This window comes from Mastigoproctus giganteus, chromosome 1 (genome assembly GCF_048544385.1).
Source record: "Mastigoproctus giganteus isolate SK-2022 chromosome 1, ASM4854438v1, whole genome shotgun sequence".
In the NCBI taxonomy this organism is placed as follows: domain Eukaryota; kingdom Metazoa; phylum Arthropoda; class Arachnida; order Uropygi; family Thelyphonidae; genus Mastigoproctus; species Mastigoproctus giganteus.
In genome coordinates this window covers 228,643,907-228,670,502 of record NC_143575.1, presented here as the reverse complement: position 1 = coordinate 228,670,502, position 26,596 = coordinate 228,643,907, and the positions used below count along the sequence as shown (strand labels likewise).

The following is a 26,596-nucleotide window of genomic DNA, read 5'->3' as shown; positions in this document are numbered from 1 at the left end:
TTTACGAGAAGACATTGTGCACTTCACACGACACTGAAAACTGAAACTGAAAAGACGAAAGGCCGATTAAAATCTCCCCCTCCCTGCACACACCAAATTCATCAGAAGTTTTACACATGCCTTAAAATTCTTGAAAAAGGGTTTAGAACCGCGACGTAAACCTTGATAAAATTCAGAGAATCGGAAATAGAAAATAAACACACGATTGAGGCAATACGTGGAAGAAATGTTCCTAGAAAAAGGGCCGTGAGCTCGCCCGCTGTCCGTTATGGGGAGATCAAATTAAGTGCTTATCTAAACGAAACAGTGCAGATTGCCTGTCCGCGTCCGTTACAGAGAATGTCCGCTAGACAGAAGCTGCAAACACGTTAAAACCAATGGAGGTGAGTTGGGGAATTTGAAAATGTCCGTTGTAGAGAGATGTCCTTTAACGAGAGGTGTCCGTTAGGAGAAGTTTCACTGTATTTTATTTTCTCACCATTCAGTAAAATGCGTATGCATAAATGCATTTTGAAGGAATGAACATTTAACAAAAAAAAGTGATTGCCAATTGCCTACATAACAAAGTTGAATGCATAATATGTGTGACATTTTTTAGTTATAGTGGCAGACCTGGTAGTACTATAGTTTCACCACCTGAAAAATTGACACTACAGACAAGGCATTCCAGTACATGAATGCAAAAAAGCAAATGCTGCTACTCATTTTTAAAAAAATAGCACAATAAACTACTATTTGCCTACTCCTGCAAGCTGACTCTTGATTGTAGTGTCCTCTGTGTTAATACTGGGGCTGTGGTTACATGGCCCTGACTGCAGATCCTTCAAACCCAATCAGTTATTTTTTAGTAAAGAGAATTCCAATGAAGAATTAAAACAAAGTGCTATCCAGCTTTTCTCTCCCATTTTCTTAGCAGTGCTAAGAAAAATGGATACACATTAAAAAAAAAAAAAAAAAAAAAAAAGATCAAATATCTCAATACTTAAAGGTGGTGGGGTATATTGGGCACCAAAGCAACTAAAGCTCTGAAATATCAGTATATTGTCTGTGTAATAGCATGTGTTCTTCAGTCAGTTTACTGTTTGCAAACAAAAAAACCTGAGTTTGTGAAGATGGGATAAAACAGTACACTGAAAATAAATTAAAATAAAATAAGGAAAAAAAAATAAATAAAAATAATAATCATCTAAAATCAGTTAATCAACATTAGGAAATATATCACCGAGGACCTTGGAGTAACGGATCAAATGTCGTTGATGCCACCCAGCCCCACAATCCAGCACATCACACAGGATGCAGTATGATCACCCAGATGGAGTATACATGACCAAGTAGCCAGGATAAATACATCAGAAGCTGGCGCAAAAGTACCAGCTGGTCAAAGAAAGTACCGTATTAGAAGTATGAGCTTCAGGCCATACTAGAGACTTCTATTCACAGACTGTACTGGGACTGTGTCATAATAATGGACAAGGCAATCTCTCACAACAGACCAGTAACCCTCATTGATGAGAAGGAAATGGCTACCTACCTGATTGACATAGCGTAACCTACACAAGAAATCTACAGAAAGTTAAAAAAAAAAAAAAAACAAAAAAAAAAAACAAAAACCCCTATGAGGAAAAGATTGAAAGTACACAGACCTAAGACGAAGTCTGTCTGAAGGCAAATTTCTGTTTGCTTTCAGCCAGTGAGTGGTTGATTTCTGTAACAAGGTTTTATCCATTGTTGTGGAAGTGAATAGTTTGAATAAAATTCAAGGAAGGGCTCTTTTTTTTTCTGCTGGAATGGTATTCTGAAAGTTAAAAAGAAATTTAAAAAAAAATCACATATTTAAAATATATGATTAAATCATATATTTAATCATATATTCAAAACATCATATATTTTGATGTTTCAAAAAATTTATTTTGAAATAAAAATTATTTATTATTTTTATAATAAATAATAAATGTGAGCCTCTGCCACATTGTGTGTTGGTGGAGATTAAGCTACATGCACAGCATGACTTTGTGACTCATCTATTGAAGCATTCTTCAATCACATATAATAATTGAAATGCTTAATAAAACCATGTAATATTCCAGGCCATCATGCAGCCATAGACATAAACAGTAAAGAAATAAATTGTAATACCAAATATGATAACCTGCTTTTACTGTTGAAATCATTATAGAAACATTTTGAATAATAAACAAATAATACCCATTAAATAAGTTTTATTAATTAGTTTTATCCAATATACTATACATTTTGCAATTTGAAATATCAAATCAGTGCTTATGGGAAAGTTATAGAGCAATAAAAAGTACTGAAGCCTATAACAGCTACAAATTGATCTGTAATAGTGCCACAGAAAAGGTGAGGCTGGCAAATGCAGATTATGAGAAATCGCTAGCAAAGAGTGGGAATAAGGAATTCTCCACATATATAAATGCAAAGAAGAGAAGGATAAACCAGATTGGACCCTTTGTAATGGACATGGGATAGTATTAGATACCCCAGCTGAAGTTGTTGCAGATGAACTCAACAGTTACTTTGCATTGATATTTACAGAAGAAAAACCCTTTGTGTCAATGAGAAATTATGGGAGTGAAGTTGAAAATAATGTAATTAATGATGTTGAAAAAAATGTAATTAATGATGTTGAAATTTCACACATTTATTTAATGAAAAACTTTCAAGCCTGCAGGTGAGTATGGCTCCCGAGGTTGATGGTATATACCCTATAATCTTTAGGAAGGTGGCAACTAATTGCATTGAACCATTAAGACTAATTTTGAGAGCAACATTGGACTCGGGAGCGATTCTGTTGGATTGGAAAAGTACCAATGTATCTCCAGTACACAAGAGCGGTTCTAAGAGTGAAGTGGGAAATTACCGGCCAGTTAGTCTAACATCAGTAGCAGGGAAAATCATGGAGACAAGGACCAAGGGTGGAATTTAGGATCATTTAGATAGAAATGGAATTCTGAAAGGTATACAGCATTGCTTTGTAAAGAGAAAAATCATGTTTAACACATCTGGTTAGCTATTTTGACAGCATTTTAGCATTAGCATTAGTAGAGGCATATGATGCAAGAAAGCAAGCTTATGCAGTGTCAGCCAAAAAAAAAAAAAAAAAAAGCTCCCATTCCACCCCTCCGTTCGTTCCAAATACCTGTCCAGCACAGCCTTAAATTTATTTAGGCTATCAACTTTCAAACAAACTGTCTTTCCTCAATTTGAATTTATGCCCTCTCAGGTGATTATTCTGAGCAAGAGGAAGTATTCCATCTGCATTCAGAATGCTCAAACCATTCAAGGCTTTATACACCTCAATCAGATCACCTCGCAGGTGCCTAGTCTCCAGACACTGTATTTTGCAAAACTTAAGCCTTTCTTTGTAAGGGCAACCCTTTGTTCCATTCACTAATCTTGTTGCCCTTCCCTGTACTCGTTCCAACAGCTGTACATCCTTCTTAAAACGAGGCCTCCAGACCTGTATACAATACTTGTGGCCTGACCATTACTTTATACAAGGGGATAATCACCTCCTTATCCCTGCTAGAAAAATTCCTCTATATCATTGACAAGACACTATGAGCTACTCTTGCAGACCGTCTGCACTGCTCAGAAAACTTCATATCTGCCCGCACAATTACCCCCAGGTCCTTTTCATTCTCTACCACTGTCAGTGTAGTACCACAGAGTTGATACGTCCCTCTGGGGTTACTGCTTCCCAAACTGTGAAGTACTTTACAGTACAAATGTAGTACTTTACATTTGTCAATGTTAAACTTCATTTGCCACCTCTCAGCCCATCTGCTCAACTTTTCTAGATCCTGTTGTAGCAGTGTACTGTCATTAGTATCTTTAACAATCCTGCCAACTTTTGTATCGTCTGCAAACTTGGACATTAAACTTCCCATCAATATAATTTATAAATACAGAAAACAACAATGGACCCAACACTGAACCCTGAGGGACTCCACTAATAACATTAGTCCACAATAAGCTGTGTCCATTGATTACTACTCTGTCTTCTCCCACTCAACCATCCCTTTATCTATAGCAGCAATTTGCTTCCAGCGCCACACTGCACAAATTTGTTCAGCAGTCTTCCATGTGCAACAGTATCAAAAGCCTTTATAAGATCCAAATATATGATATCAAAGTTATTCCCTGCATCTAGTTCCTTTGTGACGACATCATAGTACCCAATCAAATTGGTCAGGCAAGACTTTCCCTTAACAAAACCATGCTGTGTCCGAGCTATAACTGAAGTCTTGTCTAGATGATCCTGCAATGCTTCTTTAACCAGTGTCTCCATTAATTTTCCTGGAACAGAAGTTAAACTAACAGGTCTATAATTACTTGTCACCCTTTGATCCTCCTTTGTGAATTGGCGTCACATTTGCATATCTCCAGTCCATGGGTACCTCCCTTGAGTCCAAAGAAGCTCTCATAATTATGGCTAACGGTTTGCTTACTTCCTTTGCTGCCTCCTTTAATATAACTGGATAGATCCCATCTACTCTGGGTGCCTTTTTTATGGTTATCTTCAACAATTTATCCACTTTGTTCTCAGTTATTATAAAATCATCTAGCTCACTGCCAGAGTTTAACTCACCTCTGGCATTCCCCTCTCTGAATAACTCCTCATGGGTGAATGTAGATGCAAAATACTAGTTTAGTTTGTTAGCCACCTGAGCAGGAGGTCCCTCCGTAGCCAGGTGGGTAGTAGCGGCAGTGCGTAGCACACGCTTCTTGCTAGACCGGGATTGAGCCCGTGACCACCAGATGTGGAAAGGTCGGAATGACCACCACACATCCCCGGACCAATATGACCTTAATTGCTAATGCTCTTAAAAACCAAATAAAAACAAAAATAGCAACCTGAGCAGGATCAACAGTTGAACTATCAATATCCAGTGGGCCAATCTAATTCATCCCTTTCCTTCTAAAGTTTACATAGGTAAAGAACTCTTTGTTGTTTTTCTTTGCATCCTTTGACAGAGATTTCTTATCTGCCTTTGCCTGCCTAATCTCCTTTGTGACTTGGTTACAGAAGGTTTCTATGTCACCCATTAATTTATATGTATCCCATGCATTTTTCTTCTCTGCCATATGTCGGCACCTCTGTAGCCAGGCAGGCAAGAGCAGAAGTGCGTAGCACACGATTCTTGATTAGACCAGGGTTACATCCCGTGACAACCAAATACAGAGGATGTGGAAAGGTCAGGGAATGACCACCGCATTTCCCCGAAGCAATATGGCCTTAGCTGCTAATGCTCCTAAAAACCAAAATAACAACTCAACAACTCTGCCATATGTCTCATTAGTTCATCTGACATCCATTTAAAAAACATAAAAAAAACACCCTTCCTATTTCACTGATCCATTCATTCCAAATGTTTGTCTAGTTTTGCCATGAATTTATTTAAACTATCAACTTCCACAACAACAGATGGAAATTTGTTCCAGCAATCAACTACCCACTAGCCAAAGGCAAACTTCTGCACATCTATTCTACAATTATCTTTCCTCAGTTTGAATCTATACCCCCTCAGGTTTGTAATCTGAGCAAGAGGAAGAATCACATCAGCATTGAGCCTGCTCAATCCATTCAAGGCCTTATACACCTCAATCAGATTGCCTTGCAGGTGCCTAGTCTCCAGAAGCTACAATTTGCAGAACTTAAGCCTTTCCTCATAATATTCAGCACACCTTTGTTCCCTTCACCAGTCTTGTTGCCCTTCTCTGTACTCTTTCTAGCAACTCTACATCCTTCCTAAAATGAGGTTTCCAAACCTGTACACAGTCCTCAAGGTGTGGCCTGACCATTGGCTTATACAAGGGGATAATCACCTCCTTATCCCTGCTAGAAAAATTCCTGTATATCATTGACAAGACCCCCATGACCTATTTAGGCAGCCTATCTCCACTGCTCAGAAAACTTTGTCTGACTACACAATTACTCCCTGGTCTCTTTCATTCTCCACTACCCTGAGTGTAACACCACATACATTTCTCTGGGGGTTACTGCTACCTATATGCAGTACTTTGCATTTGTTGATGTTAAACCTTCACTTGCCACTTCTCAGCCCATCTACCCAACTTTTCCAGATCCTTTTGCAGCAGCATACTGCTATTAACAACCCTGCCAACTTTTGTGTCATCTGCAAACTTTGACATTAAGCTTGATATACCTTCATCAATATCATTGATAAATATACAAAACAACAATGGACCCAACACCGAACTGTGAGGGACGCCACTAATAATATTAGTCACGAAGAGCAGTACCCATTGATCACCACTCTTTGTCTTCTCCCACTTAACCATCCTTTTATCCATTGTAGCAACTTATCCTTAATACCATTCTGCTCCAATTCGTACAGTAGTCTTCCCTGTGCAACAGTATCAAAAGCTTTCCTAAAATCCAAGTATATGATATCAAAATTATTTTTGTTATCCAGTTCCTTTGTGACTACATCATGGTATCTAATCAAATTGGTCAGACAAGAATTCCCCTTGACAAACTCATGCTGTGTCTGAATTATTACTGCTATCTTGTCTAGATGATCCTGCAATGCTTCTTTAACCAGTGACCCCATTAATTTCCCTGGAACAGAAGTCAAACTAACAGGTCTGTAATTACTCGTATTGCCCTTTGAACCCTTTGTGTATTGGAGATACATTTGCAAATCTCCAGTCCGTGGGGATTTCCCCCGATTCTAAGGATGCTCTCATAATTGTGGCTAAGGATTTGCTTCCTTCCTTTGCTGCCTCCTTTAATATAACTGGATAGATCCCACCCACCCTAGGTGCCTTTCTTATGTTTAACTACAAAAATTTCTCCTCCACTTTACTCTCTGTTATTACAAAATCATTTAACTCCCTGTTAGAGTTTGATAAACACCTGGCCCTCCCCTCCTTGAATAACTAACCATGTGTGAATGTAGATGCAAAATACTCATTTAGTTCGGCCGCTATCTGAGAATGATAATCTACAGTCAAACCATTGATATCAAGTGGACTAATGAGATTCATCCCTTTCCTTTTAGAGGTTATATAAGTAAAGAAATCTTTGCTATTTTTTTTGCATCCTTTGCCAAAGATTTTTCATAATCTGCCTTTCCTTGACTCACCTCCTTTGTAACTCGATTACAAAGGCGGTGAGTCAAGGCTTCTGTGTCGCCTGACAATTTATGTGCATCCCTTGCATTTTTCTTCTCTGCCATGAGTCTCATTAGTTCATCCGACATCCATTTAGGTCTGAACCTAGAGCAGTATTTCTTATTTGGAACAAAAAGCCTAGTAGCTTCCAAAATTACTTCCTTGAATGCTTCCCATTTAGAATTTGCTGTTGGTAACATCATCAGTTGGTCCCAATGTACAGAACCTAAAAAATCTCTGAGACCGCTCTAGTCGCCTTCATGAAAGCAAAAACAATTCCCTTTACTCATAATATTAGTTACATCTTTAAGTAAATCCCATATCAGTACACTGTGTTGACTACCACCTAGTGGTTCCTTTATTTGTAAATTTTTAATGCATGAATAATCACTGCTGGGTTGCAGAGCTTGCACACTAGGTACCTTAGAGGAGACTTAGTTTGAAGTGTTTAAGGCTATGAGAGGCATAAGTAAAATAAATGAGGGCGAAATTTTCACAGTTATAAAGGATTCTAGAACTAGGGGCCATAATTTCAAGTTATGGGAGGAGATGTTTAGACTGGATTGCACGAAGTTTTATTTTAGGCAGTTAGGTATACATTACTGGGATAAGATACCTACAAAGTGAAAGTACAAGCAGAGGTGAAAGTGATTCTTGCACTGCTTCTATTGGAATGAGCAGAAGCCTGGAAAACAAGATGCAGGATATTTCGGAGATGGCTGGGAGTCATTGCGGTACAAGTAAACACATGGGTTGTGTTAGGGTAGCTAAGAAAAAGAACAGGTGCATGTATACTTGCATGTACACCAATGCTAGGAGTTTGGTAAATAAATTTGATGAATTTGAGGTATTGCTCAAAGCATCAAAGGTGGATATTGTTGTGATATCAGAGATGTGGTGTTACACAGATATAAGGGAAGCATTCAAGGAAGTAATTTAGGAAGCTACTAGGCTTTTTGTTCCAACTAAGAAATACTGCTCTAGGTTCAGGCCTAAACGGATGTCGGATGAACTAATGAGACTCATGGCAGAGAAGAACTGGAATTTGGGGAGTTTAACATCTATAGAAAGGATAGACAGGATAGGAAGGGAGGAGGGTTTATGCTATTAGTTAAGAAACACATAAAATCCAAGGAAATGAAGCCCGTCAACATCGCTGGACAGTGCGGTGTCAAGTCAGTTTGGTGTGACATAACAATTGGGAGATCAAAATTGAGAGTAGGAGTGTGCTATAGGCCTAATGACTCTGATGAGTATAATAAAGAACTGTACAGGGAAATAGACTAGGCCAGTAAATCAGAGAGTCTTTTAATGGGAGATTTTAATTTCCCAGATATTGACTGGAATTTGTGGGTTGGTCACTCACACACTAGCAAGGCTTTTGGGGATTTATTGGATAATTGTTTTCTACATCAGCATGTTGGGGAGGCAACTAGAGGGGGTAATACTCTTGATTTGATTATCAGTAGTGATTCTTCATGCATTAAGAATCTGCAGATAGAGGAACCACTAGGTGGCAGTGATCACAGTGTGCTGAAGTGGGATTTACTCAAAGAGGTAACTACCATCAGGAGTAAAGGGAAGGGTTATTGTTTTCGTAAAGGCAACTACGATGGTCTGAGACTGTATTTAAAATCTATACAGTGGGACCAACTGATGATGTTACCAACAGCAAATTCAAAATGGTAAGTATTCAAAGAACTTACCTTGGAAGCTACTAGGCTTTACATACCAACTAAGAAATATTGTTCAAGGTTTAGGCCTGAATAGTTGTGAGATGAACTAATGAGACATATGGCAGAGAAGAAAAATGCATGGGATACATATAAATTAACCCATGACACAGAAGCCTATGAAGATATAAGCTGATCTGTAACCAAGTTACAAAGGAGGTTAGGCAGGCGAAGGCAGATTACGAGAAATCTTTGGCAAGGGATTCAAAGAAAAACAGCAAAGAGTTCTTTACTTATGTAAACTCTAGAAGGAAGGGGATGAATCAGATTGGTCCACTTGATATCGATGGTTCAACTGTTGATCCTACTCAGGTAGCTAACAAACTAAATGAATATTTTGCATCGACGTTCACACACATGAGAAGTTATTCAGCGAGGGGAATGCCAGAGGTGTATTCAACTCTGGCAGTAAGCTAGATAATCTTGTAATAACTGAGAGTAAAGTCCACTTTACTCTCAGTTAATTTTTGAAGATAAACACAAGAAAGGCACCTGGGGTGGATGGGATATATCCAGTTATATTAAAGGAGGCAGCCAAGGAAGTAAGCAAACCCTTAGCTATAATTATGAGAGCTTCCTTGGACTCAGGGGAGGTACCCATAGACTGGAGATGTGCAAATGTGACCCCAATTCACAAAGGAGGATCAAAGGCGGACACAAGTAATTATAGACCTGTGAGTTTAACTTCTGTTCCAGGAAAATTAATGGAGGCACTGGTTAAAGATGCACTGCAGGATCATCTAGGCAAGACTTCAGTTATAGCTCGGACACAGCATGGTTTTGTTAAGGGGAAGTCTTGCCTGACCAATTTGATTGGATACTATGATGCAGTCACAAAAGAACTGGATGCAGAGAATAACTTTGATATTATATACTTGGATCTTAGAAAGGCTTTTGATACTGTTGCACATGGAAGACTGCTGCACAGATTGGGGCAGTGTGCCATTGGAGGCAAATTGCTGCTATGGATAAAGGGGTGGTTGAGGGAGAGAAGACAGAGTGGTAATCAATGGACACTGCTCATTGTGGACTAATGCTATTAGTGGAGTCCCTCAGGGTTCAGTGTTGGGTCCATTATTGTTTTCTGTATTTATAAATAATATTGATGATGGTATATCAAGTTTAATGTCCAGGTTTGCAGACTATACAAAGGTTGGCAGGGTTGTTAAGGACATTACTGATGCTATGCTGCTACAACAGGATCTGGAAAGGTTGAGTAGATGGGCTGAGAGGTGGCAAATGAAGTTTAACATTGACAAATGTAAAGTACCACATATGGGAAACAGCAACCCCAGAGCAACGTATCAACTCTGTGGTACTACACTGACAGTGGTAGAGAATGAAAAGGACCTGGGGGTAATTGTGCAGGCAAATATGGAGTTCTCTGAGCAGTGCAGATGGGCTGCAAGAGTAGCTCATGGTGTATTTTCAATGATATACAGGAATTTTTCTAAAGGTATAAGGAGGTGATTATTCCCTTGTATAAGGCAATGGTCAGGCCACACCTTGAGTACTGTATACAGGTCTCTAGGCCTCATTTCAAGAAGGATGTAGAGCTGCCAGAACGAGTACAGAGAAGGGTAACAAGATTAGTGAATGGAACAAAGGGTTGCTCTTACAAAGAAAGGCTTAAGTTTTGCAAATTACAGTGTCTGGAGACTAGGCACCGCCGAGGTGATCTGATATGATAGAGGAGTATAAAGCCTTGAATGGTTTGAGCATGCTCAATGCTGATGGATTCTGCCTCTTGCTCAGAATAATCACCTAAGAGGGCATAAATTCAAATTGAGGAAAGAGATGTAGGATAGATGTGTGGAAATTTCCATTTAGCCAGCTGGTAGTTGGTTGGTGGAACAGACTTCCATCCCTTGTTGTGAAAGTTGAAAGCCTAAATAAATTTAAGGCTCAGCTGGACAGGTATTTCGAATAAACGGAGGTGTGAAGTGGAAGTTTTTTTTTTTTTTTGGTTGATGCTGCATAAGCTTGCTTTTTTGCATCATATGCTTCTACTAATGCTCATGCTAACAAGGGCGGTAGAGGCTGATAGTTTGGGGAAATTGAAATGTCAGCTGGATAATTACTTACGGGAGAATGGAAATGCCTAGGTTGTCTATTTCCTTTTCTCTTATTAATTTTTTTAAAAAATTGTCTTATTATTGTTATTTTATTTTTATTCTTATTTATTTTATTTTATTTTATTTTAATTTTTTGGCTGGTGCAGCATAAGCCATAGGCTTTCTTGCACCATTTGGCCATTGCTGATACTAATAGTAATTTGTCTTTAAGAGTCTATGTAAAACAAAAGTGATGTTTTTTTTTTTTCTATATATAAAAGATGTCTCTAGGGGTACCTTGTCGTTTAATCTGTTTTTTGTGGTCAGTTGGATTTCAACTGCATAGTTAATGCCGTGCACTTAATTCTCACTGAACAACAAACTTGCCCTTCGAATCAATTGCGCTGGTTTCAGAAATGTTAATTCTGAAAATAGTGCAGTACCGTTAATATGTTAATTGGCCATTTGTTTAAAAAACGAGACTGCTATGACAGCCTGTTTCAGGACTATACGATGAGGCACCAGTTAGTCCTGTTTCAGGACTAACTGGTGCCTCATCGTATAGCAGGTGGGTTTTGGTGGCAACACACAGAAAAAACAGTTGCAAAAAAATTTTCAGTGTTAGGTCATGCTGTACAAAATCAGTTTTCAATGTTTTAATTTAGTTTTAATCTGTTGAGAGTAGTGCAATACCAAGGTAATTCATTACAAAGGCAAGTTTGTTTTGCCCTGAAAATTATATACATTGCATTTTTCATCCAGTTTAAATCCTGCTTGCAGAAAAACAGTGAAAGAACAAGATAGTCAATATAAATGTTTACAGATGTAAATTAATTCAGTTGTTTATGCTTAATATTTTGAAATAGACTCCTCTAAAATTGCTCATCTCCACTGGATATACATCTAAAATCTGGAAATTTTTTTTAAAATCTGGCACCTCTTGATCCCTGAGTGGGTCTGGTTTTTAAGGAGTTTACTGATGGTATTTAAATTATTATGGAAATTGCTTAATTCTTCTATTCCTAGGTATAACCTCCATGCACAAGTACATTGTGGGTGACCACCCTGGTGTGAAACAACATTAGCAGGGGTCGAGGTGTGGTGCCCACACCACATGGAGGAATGCCACCCCCTCTATGTTACCAGGCAATACTAGGTGGTAAATGACTCTCATCAACTGGTGCAATACCACCACTTTGCTTATTGGAGGCTTGAAGTGGTGGAACCCATGTTTAGTCTCTAGAGCTAAGTTCTGGTCAACCCTTCCCTATCTCTTCCATCATGCAGTATGATTGATGACTTTTGAGGTTATGATGAACATCGTGGCGAGATCCAGTATTCCTTATATTTCAAGGGTACCGCTCTAAAACGTTCTTCGCAGGCCGGCCACTAGTTAGTACACCCGACCGAACCTATTAGTAACTCTCTAGGAGGCTTCGGGATCAGCTAGATTATAAATTTGTTACATCTACTCTGCGAGATAGTGACTGGAGGCAGTCTGAGTAGTTTGTATATGGGGAGCATTGTCGAGGCCTCATTATGTCAAGGATCTGGTTATATTCTTACCACGTGTACGCCATATCCAAACATTTCATTACTTCATACAGCATGTCCCACCCACTTTTTCTTACTATTGAATACACCACGAATTGTCAAGCTAATAGAGCAAGCTTATCTGCAAAAAGATCTAAACCTCCCAAGCACTTCCTAATTCATTTCACAAATATACGTGGTCTCAATTCTAATCTCAACGATGTCCATTTCCACTTGCAGTCTGCCAAACCCCATGTACTTTTTCTGACAGAATCTCAGTTATCGGTTGATTCAACTACTGCTCATCTCAGATGCCCAAATTATTCACTGTATGATTCCTTTCGCCTCAAAGGTGGTACTTGTGCGTTTGTCCGTTCTGATATTCCCTGTCAGAGACTTGGCAATTTGGAATCTCCTCATTGTGTCAAATTCATCTGTTGTCTCTACTGTTCTCCCAACTCCACTAATCACTTGGAGCTCTTTGACTTCCTCTCTTTGCAACTTGACTTTGTCCAGTCCAACTTGCCTCACAGTGAGGTAATTTTCCATTGGTGATTTTAATGTTCACAACTCCAACTGGCTTCCATTTTCTAGTCACACCGACCCACCTGGTTGAGATGCTGAGGCTTTTGCAATTCATTTACTTACAAGAATAACGGACAATCCCAATCATACAGCCAATACGCTTGATCTTTTTCTCAGAAACAACCCTTCTAAGTACACGGTCAAAGTGAGAGGTCCTCTAGGCACTTCAGATCACAACTTGGTGATTGTCTCTTCTCCAATGGAACCTTTATCTCATGGCTGTTCCCAACCTCGTGTTGTTTGGCATTATAAGAATGCAAAATGGGATGACCTGCGGGACTTCTTTTCTTCTTTTCCTTGGTTGGATTACTGTTTCAAAACTTCTGATGTCAACGTTTGCTCAGATCGTGTCAGTAAAATTATTCTTGCAGGAATGGAATCCTTTATCCGCACACTCCACTTTAAAATCTCGTCCTTTATCTAAACCTTGGTTTTCCAATAAATGTGCTAAGGCTGTTCAAGAGAAGAATGTTGCATATTGTAATTGGCTTGTTTCTAATTCTTCAGTTTCATTTTCTGCCTACACCAAAGCTTGCAACAATTGTAAAGCAGTTATTAACCAGTCCAAACTAGAGTTTGAACAGGCTAAGAGTAGAAAACTTGCTTCTTGCCCTAATGGTAGCCGAGCATTCTGGTCTCTTGCCAAAGCTATTGGCCGCAAATTTTGCCCATCTCTGCTCCCACCTCTGTCCAAACCAGATGGTTCTGTTGTCACTTCAGCCAAGGATAAAGCTGACCTGCTAGCATCCCATTTTTCTTCCAACTCATGTATTAATGATCTTGGTAAAACACCTCCCACCATTCCGAACACGCTCCATTCAATGCCCCATATGGTCTTCCGTCTAAAGGATATCAGAAGGATTTTGATGAATCTTGATGCTAAGAAAGCTCCAGGTCCAGACGGTATTTCTCCACTTGTTCCCAAAACCTGTGCTCCTGAACTTACTCCTCTTCTTTGCCGCCGTTTTTCACTTTCTTATTCCAAAGGTGTTTTTCCTTCTGCTTGGAAATTTGCTCATATCCGGGCAGTTTCTAAAAAGGGTGACAAATCCCTCCCATCCAATTATCGTCCCATTGCAGTTACTTCTACTCTTTCTAAAGTAATGGAGAAATCAATTAACCGCCAACTCTTAAACTACCTAGAAACCTTCTGTCTGATCAACGATCGCCAGTGTGGATTCCTTCAGTGTTTGGTCCACTGGTGATGTTCTGGCTTATGTTATCCATTTATGGACTAATTCAATGGAAAGGTTTGGTGAAACACAAGTATTTGCTCTTGACATCTCAAAGGCTTTCGATCATGTTTGGCATAAAGGTCTTCTAAAAAAGCTTCCGTCTTATGGTTTGCCAACTGTTTTTAGTAATTGGTTATCCAGTTTTCTTTCTGATCGCTCACTGAGGGTGATGGTAGATGGCTCTGTCTTCTGACTTCTCCACTAATGCCGGTGTTCCCCAAGGTTCAGCTCTTTCCCCCACTGTTTTCCTCTTGTATATTAATGACCTTCTTCCATTGACTGAAATCCTATCCATAATTTTGCCGATGATAGCACATTGCATTCCACTTCCCATTTTGAGAAACCTTGTCCTGCTCAATCAGCTTCAACTTGTCGAAAATCTGCTACCAATTTCTTAAATGCTGATCTTCAGATAATTCTCCAGTGGGGCAAAGACAACTTACTTGATTTCAACCCTTCTAAAACTCAGTCTTGTCTTATATCTCCAAAACGGATTCTTCTGCTCCTATGCTTATATTTGGTGACACTCCGATTTCTAGGCAAAATGATATATCTCTTTTGGGGATTACCCTGACTTCTAATCTCTCTTGGCACAAGCACGTTACAAATATTGCTTCCTCTGCATCTAAAAAACTTGGTTTTCTCTTTCGCTCTCAGCGTTACTTTTCTTCCAAACAGCTGCTCACTCTGTATAAATCGCAAATCCATCCTGCCATGGAATATTGTTTCCACATCAGCTCTTTCCCCCACTGTTTTCCTCTTGTATATTAATGACCTTCTTCCATTGACTGAAATCCTATCCATAATTTTGCCGATGATAGCACATTGCATTCCACTTTCCATTTTGAGAAACCTTGTCCTGCTCAATCAGCTTCAACTTGTCGAAAATCTGCTACCAATTTCTTAAATGCTGATCTTCAGATAATTCTCCAGTGGGGCAAAGACAACTTACTTGATTTCAACCCTTCTAAAACTCAGTCTTGTCTTATATCTCCAAAACGGATTCTTCTGCTCCTATGCTTATCTTTGGTGACACTCCGATTTCTAGGCAAAATGATATATCTCTTTTGGGGATTACCCTGACTTCTAATCTCTCTTGGCACAAGCACGTTACAAATATTGCTTCCTCTGCATCTAAAAAACTTGGTTTTCTCTTTCGCTCTCAGCGTTACTTTTCTTCCAAACAGCTGCTCACTCTGTATAAATCGCAAATCCATCCTGCCATGGAATATTGTTTCCACATCTGGGGTGGTGACCCCAAAACCTCTCTCAGGCTTCTTGATTCCATTCAGAAGAGGGCAGTTAGGTTAATTAATGATTCATCTCTAACAGAGTCTCTCCACTCACTGTCTCATAGCCGTACTGTTTCTGCTGCATGCCTCTTCTATAGATACTTCCATGGTCACTGTTCTTCTGAATTGGCTTCTATAATTCCTGCTTTCTCTTTCAAAACAGTCCGAATACGTGCCGCTGCCAGCCAACATCCATTTACTGTCCAACTCCAAACTCAGAGAACCAACTTTTCATCTTCCTCGTTTATTCATTCAATTGCCGTTTTCTGGAACAACCTTCCTTCATACGCATTTCCTGAAAATTGCAGTCTACTGAAGTTCAAGTCCAATGTTAACAAATATCTTCTTTCGTCTTCTCAACCTCCACCCCAAGCATGGTACTAAGTACTATAGGTTCTAATACCTCTCGTGTTTGAGGTTTACATTAAAAAAAAAAAAAAAAAAAAATTCTCACAAAGCTAATTGGTTAATATCATCTTCTTATCTTCCCTAGTATGCAGGTTGGTGGGGGGGGATTGGCTAGGGCAATTTCTTCAAATACAATAATGAATATCTCTACGAGGAGGGGGGATTACCTATACTTAGGCTCAGTGTTTTAGTTTGTGAAGGGGTGTCAAAATATTTTAAGTTACCTTCAACTGGTGCGTCAGTCAGGTTCAGAATATCTTTTGTACAGATGTTCTTAACATGATTCAGAATACCTCTGCAGGAGAATTAAGGTGGATTTGTTGTTAAGGGAGATTTGTTATTTAGCTACCTTACTTTGCCAATCTCGTTGGAGTGTAGATTTTGTTTCAACTTGCAGGACATTTACTAATGTATTAATTTATTTGCTAATACCAAATAAATTAATAAGCCATTGCCATTCAGGTATGTGTTTTCTAACTGTTCATCAGCTGATACATATCACTGATATGTATCAGCTGATCTTCTTCTTCCAGTCACATAGTTCCCTGAGGAACTGTTGTGGCCACCAACAAATTCCTTCAACTGCATCAATCATGCTAGACGAGTGGCATCGAAAAATGTCACACCCAAAAGTTCACTGATTCCATCCTTCCACCTAGTTACAGTTCTTCCTTTAACAGCAGTTTTTGGAGTTGGTTGTGTTATGGTCTCTGTTGCATCAGGTAATGTGATGGTATGTATCAGCTGATACATATCATATAACAGTGAGTAATGACATGATTGGGCGTCTCCATAGCGAGGTGGGAAGGAGCAGCAGTGCGTAGCACACGCTTCTTGATTAGATCGGGGTTCGAGCCCGTCACCACCAAATACGGAGGATGCGGAAAGGTCAAGGGAATGACCACCGCATATTCCCGGAGCAATATGGCCTTAGTTGCTAATGCTCCTAAAAACCAAATAACAAACAAACAATGACATGATTATACTTATGATAGCATTCTTTGTTGGCTGTGGTTAAACAAGGTTGGGGTTTCAGGGTTATCAGGAAGTAGTTTTGTTTAGATATATATTTTATTCTATTTTGTTTTCATATTTTTAACTTAGTTGTGATACTTGGTAGGATCTTTCTTAATTTCTGAATAAGTATTGATATATGCTAGATGATAGAGGAGTTTACGATTGTAATTTTCAGTTTTAATGATTATAATAGAATTCCCTTTATTAATACGTATGCTACTAGCATACTTAAGTAGAGAAGGTATTTGCCTGTGAGTTAATGATAAATTGTATTTTTTAAACAATTTATCATATTTGTTTTTTCATAATACACCTATTTTTCTCAGTGTAGTCTGTGCTTGTTAAGGATAGACTGCTTCTACAGGGATGGGATACATTTAAATAGAATGGGTACTAGAATATTTGCTAATGCTATCAAGGCAGTGTTAGGTGGGTTGGAAAACTGCTAGCTGGGAGATTCACAGACTAATAGATTAACAGTAGCCATAGGCAGAAGTGAAAGTGATTCTTGCACTGCTTCTATTGGAATGAGCAACAGCCTGGAAAGCAAGGTGCTTGGTATTTCAAGAACTGCTGGGAGTTCATTATGAAACAAGTACCTTAGGTACTAGGGTAACTAAGAGTAAGTGTGTTAGGGTAACTAAAGGTAAGAACAGGCACATGTATCATTGCATATACAGCAATGCCAGAGGTGTAGTAAATAAATTTGATAAATTTGAAGTATTGGTCATGACATCAAAGGCAGATATTGTTGGGATATCAGAGACGTGGTATCATACAGATATTAAGGAATGCAGAATTGGAATTTGGGGAGTGCAATGTGTAGAGAAAGGATAGACAGGACAGGACAGAAGGGAGGCTATGCTCTTAGTTAAGAAGTACATAAAATCTAAGTCAGTGCATCCATTTGACATGGGTGGTTCATTGCAATGTTGAGTCAGTTTGGTGTGACATAAGCACTGGCAAAACAAAAATGAGAGTAGGAGTGTGTTATAGGCCTAATGACTCTGATGAGTACAACAAACAGCTGTACATAATAAATTCAAATTGCAGAAAGACAGTTGCAGAATAGATGTGCAGAAATTTGCCATTAGCTAGCGGGTAGTTGATTGCTGGAACAAACTTCCAATAGTCGTTGTGGAAGTTGATAGTTAAAATAAATTCAAAGAAGAACTGGACAAACTTTTGGAGTGAATGGATGGGTGAAATGGGATTTTTTTTTTTTTTTTTTTTTGCTGATGCTGTATAAGCTTGTGTTCTAGCATCATGTGCCTCTGCTAATGATTTCTAGGGAAGCAGAATTTTTGTTGTGGATCTCAGATATACTGGAAAGAAGCATTCATTTGGGCAAGGAAAGCTACATGTGGGACTTTTGGGGGAGATATATTATAATTTAATTGATAAAGACATCCATGTGATTTCTTTTCTGTTTTTCTTTAACAAGATAAGGAGGGCTAGAATTGCTATATCAATGAGAAGTTATGGTGTTTTTTTTTTTTGCATTGTTAATTCAGCTGTGACATATCCAGGATGGTCCTATTGCTGATGACATTTGAATTACAGCAATTGAACTTTTGATGGAGTTTCATTCCAAAATTATTATTTAAAATTCCATGTTTCAAATGCTGATGGAGCCACATCCTTAAACTTATTTTATATGAAATTAATTTAAATATGTATGTTACTGTTGAAATGAAAATATGCATTACTTTCCAGTATGTTTTCTTTTAATAAAATTTGGTTAGCACTGAAAAAAAAAAAAAATAAATAAAATAACTATACTATCCAATGTAGTTACATCTTAGATGCCAACATAAATTTTTTAGAGAGCATGAGAATTTTTCAGTCCTGTCCTTACATTGACTGCCAAAATCATATTTATTGTCATCCTCTTTAGGAAAATTAAATTAACACAATTAATTTTGCATGTCATGTTTTTATCATTTGTGGATCTCTGCTGTTAATAGGCATGTGTTAAGGAATTTTGTACTGTGATATGCATAGAAAACCATGATGGTTTCAGAACAGACATCCACATTACCCCATCCAGTATATATTCTCTTAGGTTGAAGCTACCTATGCTTGCAATATAGGCAGAATCTTGGAAGAAGGAGAAGATGAAAAATGCTAGATAATTTCTCAGGATGCCTCCTGGGCGAGACCTAGTCTGAAGGATACAAGCTCGACACAGCTAGTTTCAAATATATATGTTTGTAGTCTAATCATTAATGGTACTTGAGTATGGAAAATGCATTTGTGTCCCTATATCCACTGATTCGGTATCCACTTATTCAGTTACCCGTGGTTAATCACCGAAAAAAAAAAAAAAAAACGAAGAAACTTAACATGTACTACTCGCGTGTCCAATTTGTTGCTTCCCTTTATTTTTTAGATGTCAATTTTAAATCAAATAAGCTTCCCTTTATTTTTTTCAATGTTGCATATGGTTTGGTCACCAACATTATAATGGTTCATTAGAGATTTAACAGATGCACCATTTTCAAACTTTTGAATAATTTCAAGTTTCACAACTCGTGCGTTTGCCCATCATTTTCGCGATTTCTAAACAAAAAAAAAAAAGAAGTTCCGACATCCCTGACATAAATGATGAAAAAAATTTGTCCGTTTGCGGTGTGACGGAACACAACAATCAACGCGACGCACTAAATCAAACTAAACATTTGGTCTCTTTTTTTTTATTTTTTTTATTTTATATGTTTTGAGCATTAGGTGTGAAGACAGTGGGGGTTGCAAGAAAATAGGCACACTAACCTCCCAATAACGACTTATAATGCTGGTTTTTGTCGCTTATTTACGACTTGCAAAATATCTGTTTATACCTATTCTAGTTAGTACTTGAATTTTGTGATTTCTGGTTGATTTTTTATTTTTTTATTTTTTTTATTTGGAGTCTTGAAGTGTCCCGGTTAATCCAATCCTGGTAAATTGAGAGTCTGCTGTACTTTATTATTACCATATTTAATGTTGGTAATGTCTTACTGTGTGTTTAATTTATCAATTAAACTTTATTATACGTATATATGTACACGAAAATCACATTACATATGGGGTCAGCAGGTGTTCGCTTATATCTGCAGTTTCAGCCATCCATGGTAGGTCTTGGAATGTATCCCCAATGGATACGGGGGTCTTACTGTAATTATATTTTTTTTTCATCCCTTTGTCACCTCTGATTTTTATTATTTTTATTATAGCACCAGATGAAGAGGAAGATGATGAAAAAGCCGAAACTCAACACAAATTAATGCCATCTCTTGATCCTGTTAAGGTTCTTCAGCTGTCTGGGGAAACAATGTTGGTTGCTGAAACACTTGAAGATGAAGGGTTTGTAATTTCTTTCTGATTCCAAACCAGGTTCTGTATAATTACAGTCATGTTTATGGGTGGGGTTTATCTACTTATTCTGCAGACATATGCAATCTAATTAGTTTGTGAATGCTGCTGTAGTGATGTCAAACACCCCAGGGAAATAGTCAGTGCCTCTTGGCATGGGTGCCTCCGTAGTCTGGTGGGCAGGAGCAGCAGTGCGTAGCACACTCTCCTTGATTAGACCGGGGTTGGAGCCCATGATCACCAAATATGGAGGATGCAGAAATGTCAAGGAATGACCACCGCATATCCCCGTAGCAATAAGGCCTTAGTTGCTAATGCTCCTAAAAACCAAATAACAGCAATAACAGTTTTTTTTTTTTTTTTTTCGTAGTTGTTGGCGCATAGGCTTCTGTGGCCATAATGCACCTCCCAAGGTTTTTGCAGTATATTGATCCAAGCCCGAGGCGGGAATCGAACCCGCGACCTTTGGGTTGCCAGGCCGGCACTTTACCCACCCGGCTAGCCCGGTCGGCGCAATAACAGTAACAGCCTCTTGGCACAAGGGACTTAGTCTGTCTACATCTAACTTACTCATTTTCAAAGGCTTCAACTGTGCCAGGCTTTGCAAAGTCCTGCCTTTTCAAGGAGTTAGGTCTGTGCAGCACTGTTGCTGGGTGGGTGAAGATGAGGATTCAGGGAGTTTTGCTGGTTACTGCTTCTCCAAAATGAAGCACCTAGGTTCTATTATAGGATTCTCTTAAGAGAGCCATGATCTCAAAGGTTAAGCCAGATATTCAGTGTTTATCTGTGTTACATAAAATGAGTAGCAGGTAACAATTCAATAAACAAAATTCATATTTAATAAAATTTCATAAATTACAAAGGATATCAGGAAATTTTGTTGCACCTTGAGAAATTACTGCAAATTACACCATGCAACATATTTAAAAAAAAAAATATTAGATAGTATGAATCAGAGCTGTAATACTTAATATGTTCTACGTTGGTAATAATATTAGTAAAATAATAAGAGGAGTTTACCTCAATATAGTACGTAGAACACTTCCGTATGATACCCTCCAGAATTTAAAATGGAAAAACCGAAAAAAATCGACAACTTACCGGTACATTAGAGTAAAATATAAATAATTAAATAATCAATTTAACACAATTCAAATCAATTTAAAACAATTAAAAATCAAATTAACGCAATTAAAAGAATCTAACGAAAAAATTCAAAACGATTTTCCTTCCTGAAGCTGACAACGCTTTTCGACCGTATGTCGTGATCACAGGAATGAAGATTACCGAATCGGGTTAAACCTGAAACTTAAATAGCGATTATTTGTCTTTGTGCATGCGCGAAAAGGTCCACGCATCGGGGATCAAAAATGGCCGCCGAACATTAACGGAATTCTCGTGTAATTTAATTTCAACGGTTTCTGCAATTAATAGTCGCGTATAGTTACGTTGAACTTTAAGTATTTTGTCCTCGTTAAATAAAAAAGTATGTTTTTTGTTAATGGCATGAAAGGCTAATTCTGACGCTGCTGAACGAGAAGCACGAACTGAGGCTTCATGTTGATTTACACGAATATTAAGAGAAAATCGTGTCGAACCTTGGTAAGACGAGTCGCAATCACCGCAAGAAATGTTGTATACCAGATCATTAATTTGTGTTGCGAATGCGGAAAGAACCGAGCGATTGTTCAGTATAGTGTGTAACTTCCGTATTGGCCTAGCTACAATTTTAAATTCGGTATCTTTAAAGAATCTGTTAAGCTGTTTGTGCCACTGTTCAACATATGGGACAGAAATAAAGTATTTTTTGATATTACTATTGTTGATTGGTGTAGTATTTTGTATCCTATCCTTAGCCTGTACCCTAATTCGGTTTATTGTGGTAATGTAATAACCCCTGTTTAAGAATCTGCTAGTTAATATTTGTATTTCTGAGTCCAAAGCAGATTCTGTCGTTGAATATTTATAGGCATTTAGAAATTGATTAAAGATAATCGATCTTTTGTAGGTGAACAGGTGATAGCTATTATAATGTAGAAGCATACCGGTGTTTGTAGGTTTTCGATAGATGCTAAATTGTATTTTATTCGAGTCCCGGGTAAGCGTGAAATTTAGAAAGTTTAATGACTTTGTATCCGTATCTTCCCTTTCCAATGTAAATTTGAGTCTAGAATGAATATTATTAAACGAATGCAAAATGTCTTTGGATAGTACTACTACTATCGGTAATAACTAGAACATTATCTAAATACCTCCCATAGTATGTGGTACGGGGTTGAAAAGGTGTCAAGTGTATATGCTCAATCGTTGAGAGATAGATCTCTGACATTAAGCCACTCAGGTTCAAACCCATTGGTAATCCAAAGATTTGTTTGTACACCTTGTCTTGAAAGGTGATGTAGTTGGCCTCAACTAACAGTTTAATTAAGTGAAAAATTTCCTTAATAGGTAGCTTCGTATAATTAATCGGTGTCGAGTTTTTATTTAACATATCCCAAATAATATCTAATGTGTATTTAACGTTTACATTCGTATATAACGAGGTAACATCTAGTGAGAATAAATTGTCATTGTCGCCGAGTCTACAGTCTTTAAGATTATTAAATAATGTATCGTAGTTCTTAATCCCAAATTGTATTACCTGTCTAAAGGGTTTTATAATGTTATATACATGTGTGGCTAAGGATGAAAATGCCAAGTTCCTGTTGGAAACAATAGGTCGAATAGGAAATCCAGTCTTGTGTAATTTTACCTGACCGAAAATTGCAGGAATATTGTATGTTCTGGACTTCAATTCCTTTAACTGAACCATAGTAATGTAGTCGTTTTTTTTGATACGTGGTTAACGTTTTATTGTATTGATTGACCAAATTGGTAAACAGTGCCGGGTCTATTTCACAATAAGTGGAGGTATCTGACACAACTGAATCTAACTTATTAATATAATCATGTTTATCTAGTATTACCACTGTATCTCCTTTATCTGCCATCTGTATAATAATGTCCTTATTTCCCCGAAGTTCTCGTAAAGCTGATCTTTTTCTGGAACATTACGAAGTCCCAATTCAATATCAATTACGCATTGTTTTTTAGGTAGTTTTCGAGGTGGTAAATTATAATTTAGTCCTTTGGATAAAAGTGAAATCTGGTCCTGCGATAGTGTACATGAGAAAAGATTTGTAACTTGTTGATATGTCGGTTCGTTGAATACTGGGTGGGGGGGGTGTTCGTGAACTAGCTGACATATTCTGTGGTAGTACACGTTGTGTGTCTGTGTGGGGGGGGTTGCCACCCAGCTCGTATGAACTTGGTCGCAAGCCCGCGACAATGTGTTAGAATTCACATGAACGTGTCTTGACCTATCCGATAATGTTTGCAACTTATTAACGTGTCTGTTTTTTATTTCTGAGGAGGCCTGTGCTTCTCGTCGCAAATCTATGGAGGTCTTCAATACAGACCAATCGTTCGGATGTAGATAGCACAGGCCTCAGAAATAAAAAATAGACACGTTAATAAGTTGCAAACATTATCGGATAGGTCAAGTCACGTTCATGCGAATTCTAACACATTGTCGCGGGCTTGCGACCAAGTTCATACGAGTTGGGTATACATATATAAGAATACATATAAGAATATGTAACAACAGCCTTGTTACATATAAAAATATGTAACAACAGCCTTCTCCACTGGGGAAGCGTTGCCTATTCGAGGAGTTTGAGTTTTTGAGTGGTGTGAGTTGAAGGAGTTACTGTCCCTTTCATTCTTCTACACGGTTTCTTTTCCTCTTCCACTCCTACTATTACTTTCCCTCTACCTTTTTGCTTTTCTAAGTCTAATAGGGACAAGTGAATAGTCGAGTTATTATCTCACACATATACAAAATAGCCCTGAAACGGTGCCATCTGTGGTGGGGGGGGTATCCACTGAGAATAAGTAACAACAGTCATCTCCTTCGGGTGAAGCCTTACTTTTTTGAAGTAGTGCAATATCATGGCAACTCATCGTGAAGGTATTCACAATATGAGATGTAACTTAAACAATGCCGCTATTGCAAATTTGCTAATCTATAATTGGCTGTGTATAAATGATGCAAGTGCACTAAGATATGCATTAGTTCTATTGAAAGCCTTAAACACCTCAATCAGATTACCTTGCATGTGGCTAGTCTCAGACACTGCAGTTTGCAGAACTGAAGCCTTTCTTGGAAAGAGCATCCCTTTGTTCTCCTCACCAATCTTGTTATGTTTTTCTGAATTCATTTTAGCAGATCAACATCCTTCCTAAAGTAAGGCCTCCAGACCTGAATGCAATACTCAGGATGCAGCAAACCATTCCCTTGTATAATGGAATAATCATTTCCTTATCCCTACTAGGAAAGTTCCTGTGTATCATTGACAAAACCCCATGAGCTGTCCTGACAGCCTGTTTGCATTGCTCAGAGAATTTTAGAACTTACTGCACAGTAATCCCAAGGTCTTCATATAATTTTTAACTACACTGAGTGTAATACCACACAGTTGGTACATTATTCTAGGATTACTGCTACCCAAAATGCTGAGGCTTTTTCAGTACCTCGCATACAGATCTGAAGGCTCATTTTAGGAAAGATGTAAAGCTGCTGGAACAAGTACAGAGAAGGGCAACAAGATTGGTTGCTGTTACCAAGAGAGGTTTAAGTTCTGCAAATTGCAGCTTCTGGCGACTAGGCACCTGTGAGATGATCTAATTGAAGTGTATAAGGCCTTGAATGGTTTGAGCAAGCTGAATGCTGATGGAATTCTTCCCCTTGCTCAGCTTACTCACCTGAGGGGACATAAATTCAAATTGAGGAAAGACAGTTGTAGAATAGATGTGTGGAAATTTGCCTTTAGCTGGCATGTGGTTGATAGTTGGAACAAACTTCCATTTGTTGTAGTGGAGGTCAACTACTTAAATTAATCTAAAAATATTTCTTGGCTAAATGCCTAAGAGTATGAAGAAGTTGGTTTATGCATGGCTGCTGCACTTCCATCATTTCTACTCCCAAGGTAAATGCATCATTTAATTATATCTCATATTGTGAATACCTTTACAACAAGTTGCCATGGTATTGTATTATCTTGAATAAGTAACGCTTCACCAGTGGAGAAGACCAACAATACTTACTCTTGGCAAATACCACCACCCAGATGGCACTGTTTCAAAGCTTGTTGGCTTACTCATCGGTGGATGGGCAGGTTACTCTGTCGTAATAGTGACAACCCAGTTATGATGTATAACTCCACAAAAAAAATTAGGCTTGACGTAGTGGAGTGGTCAGGAGCGAGAGTGTATAGCACGCATTCCTTGAGTGGACCGGGGTTCAAGCCCGTGACTACTAAATATGATAAATACAGTATTTGTATTGATGATTTATTGCAAACTCTTCTGACTTGGTGGTCGTGCCGGAGTATAAATAGAAAATATGAGAGATGCTTGATGGTGTAGGTGGTTTAATCTAGAAATATTTCTTGGCTAAATGCCTAAGTGTATAAAGAAGTTGCTTTATGATTGGGTACTGCACTTCCATCATTTCTACTACCAAGGTAGTATGAATGCATCATTTAATTATGTCTCATATTGTGAATACCTTCACAATGAGTTTCCATGGTATTGCAGTACCTTGAACAAGTAACACTTCACCAGTGGGGAAGACTTAATGGTACTTATTCTCGGCAGATACAACCACCCAGACGGCACTGTTTAAAAGCTTGTTGACTTATTCATCAGTGGGGATGCTATATAAGCTTGCTTTCTTGCATCATATGCCTTTACTAATGCTTTTTTTTTTTTTTAATGCATTTGTCAATGTTAAACTTCATCTGCCATTTTTTCAGCCCATCTGCCCAATTTTTTTAGATCTTGTTGCAGTAGATTACCCTGATTACCATCATTAACCACTCTGTCAACCTCTGTGTCATCTGCAAACTTAGACATTAAGCGTGATACACCTTCATCAATATCATTAATAAATATAGAAAACAACAATAGGCCCAGTACTGAATCTTGGGAAACTCCACTAATAGCATTAGTCCATGAAGAGCAGTGGCCATTAATAAACACCCTCTCTTCTCCCACTCAAACATCCCATTATCCATAGCAGTAACTTACCTTTAATGCCACACTGCTCCAATTTGTACAGCAACCTTTTAGGTGTAACTTGCATGTATACCAATGCTAGAAGTATAGTAAATAAATTTGATGAA

At 38.2% G+C, this 26,596-nt stretch overlaps 1 protein-coding gene across 1 annotated transcript in view; it reads left to right on the top strand.

Moving 5' to 3' along the window:
• The window catches only part of LOC150091574 (uncharacterized), a 298,466-nt gene that overhangs the window by 64,705 nt on the left and 207,165 nt on the right, over window positions 1-26,596 (top strand). Inside the window, exon 5 of the mRNA XM_090369000.1 lies at window positions 20,234-20,363. Coding sequence (XP_090225126.1) covers window positions 20,234-20,363 — 130 coding nt within the window. The remainder of the gene's footprint in view (window positions 1-20,233; window positions 20,364-26,596) is intronic.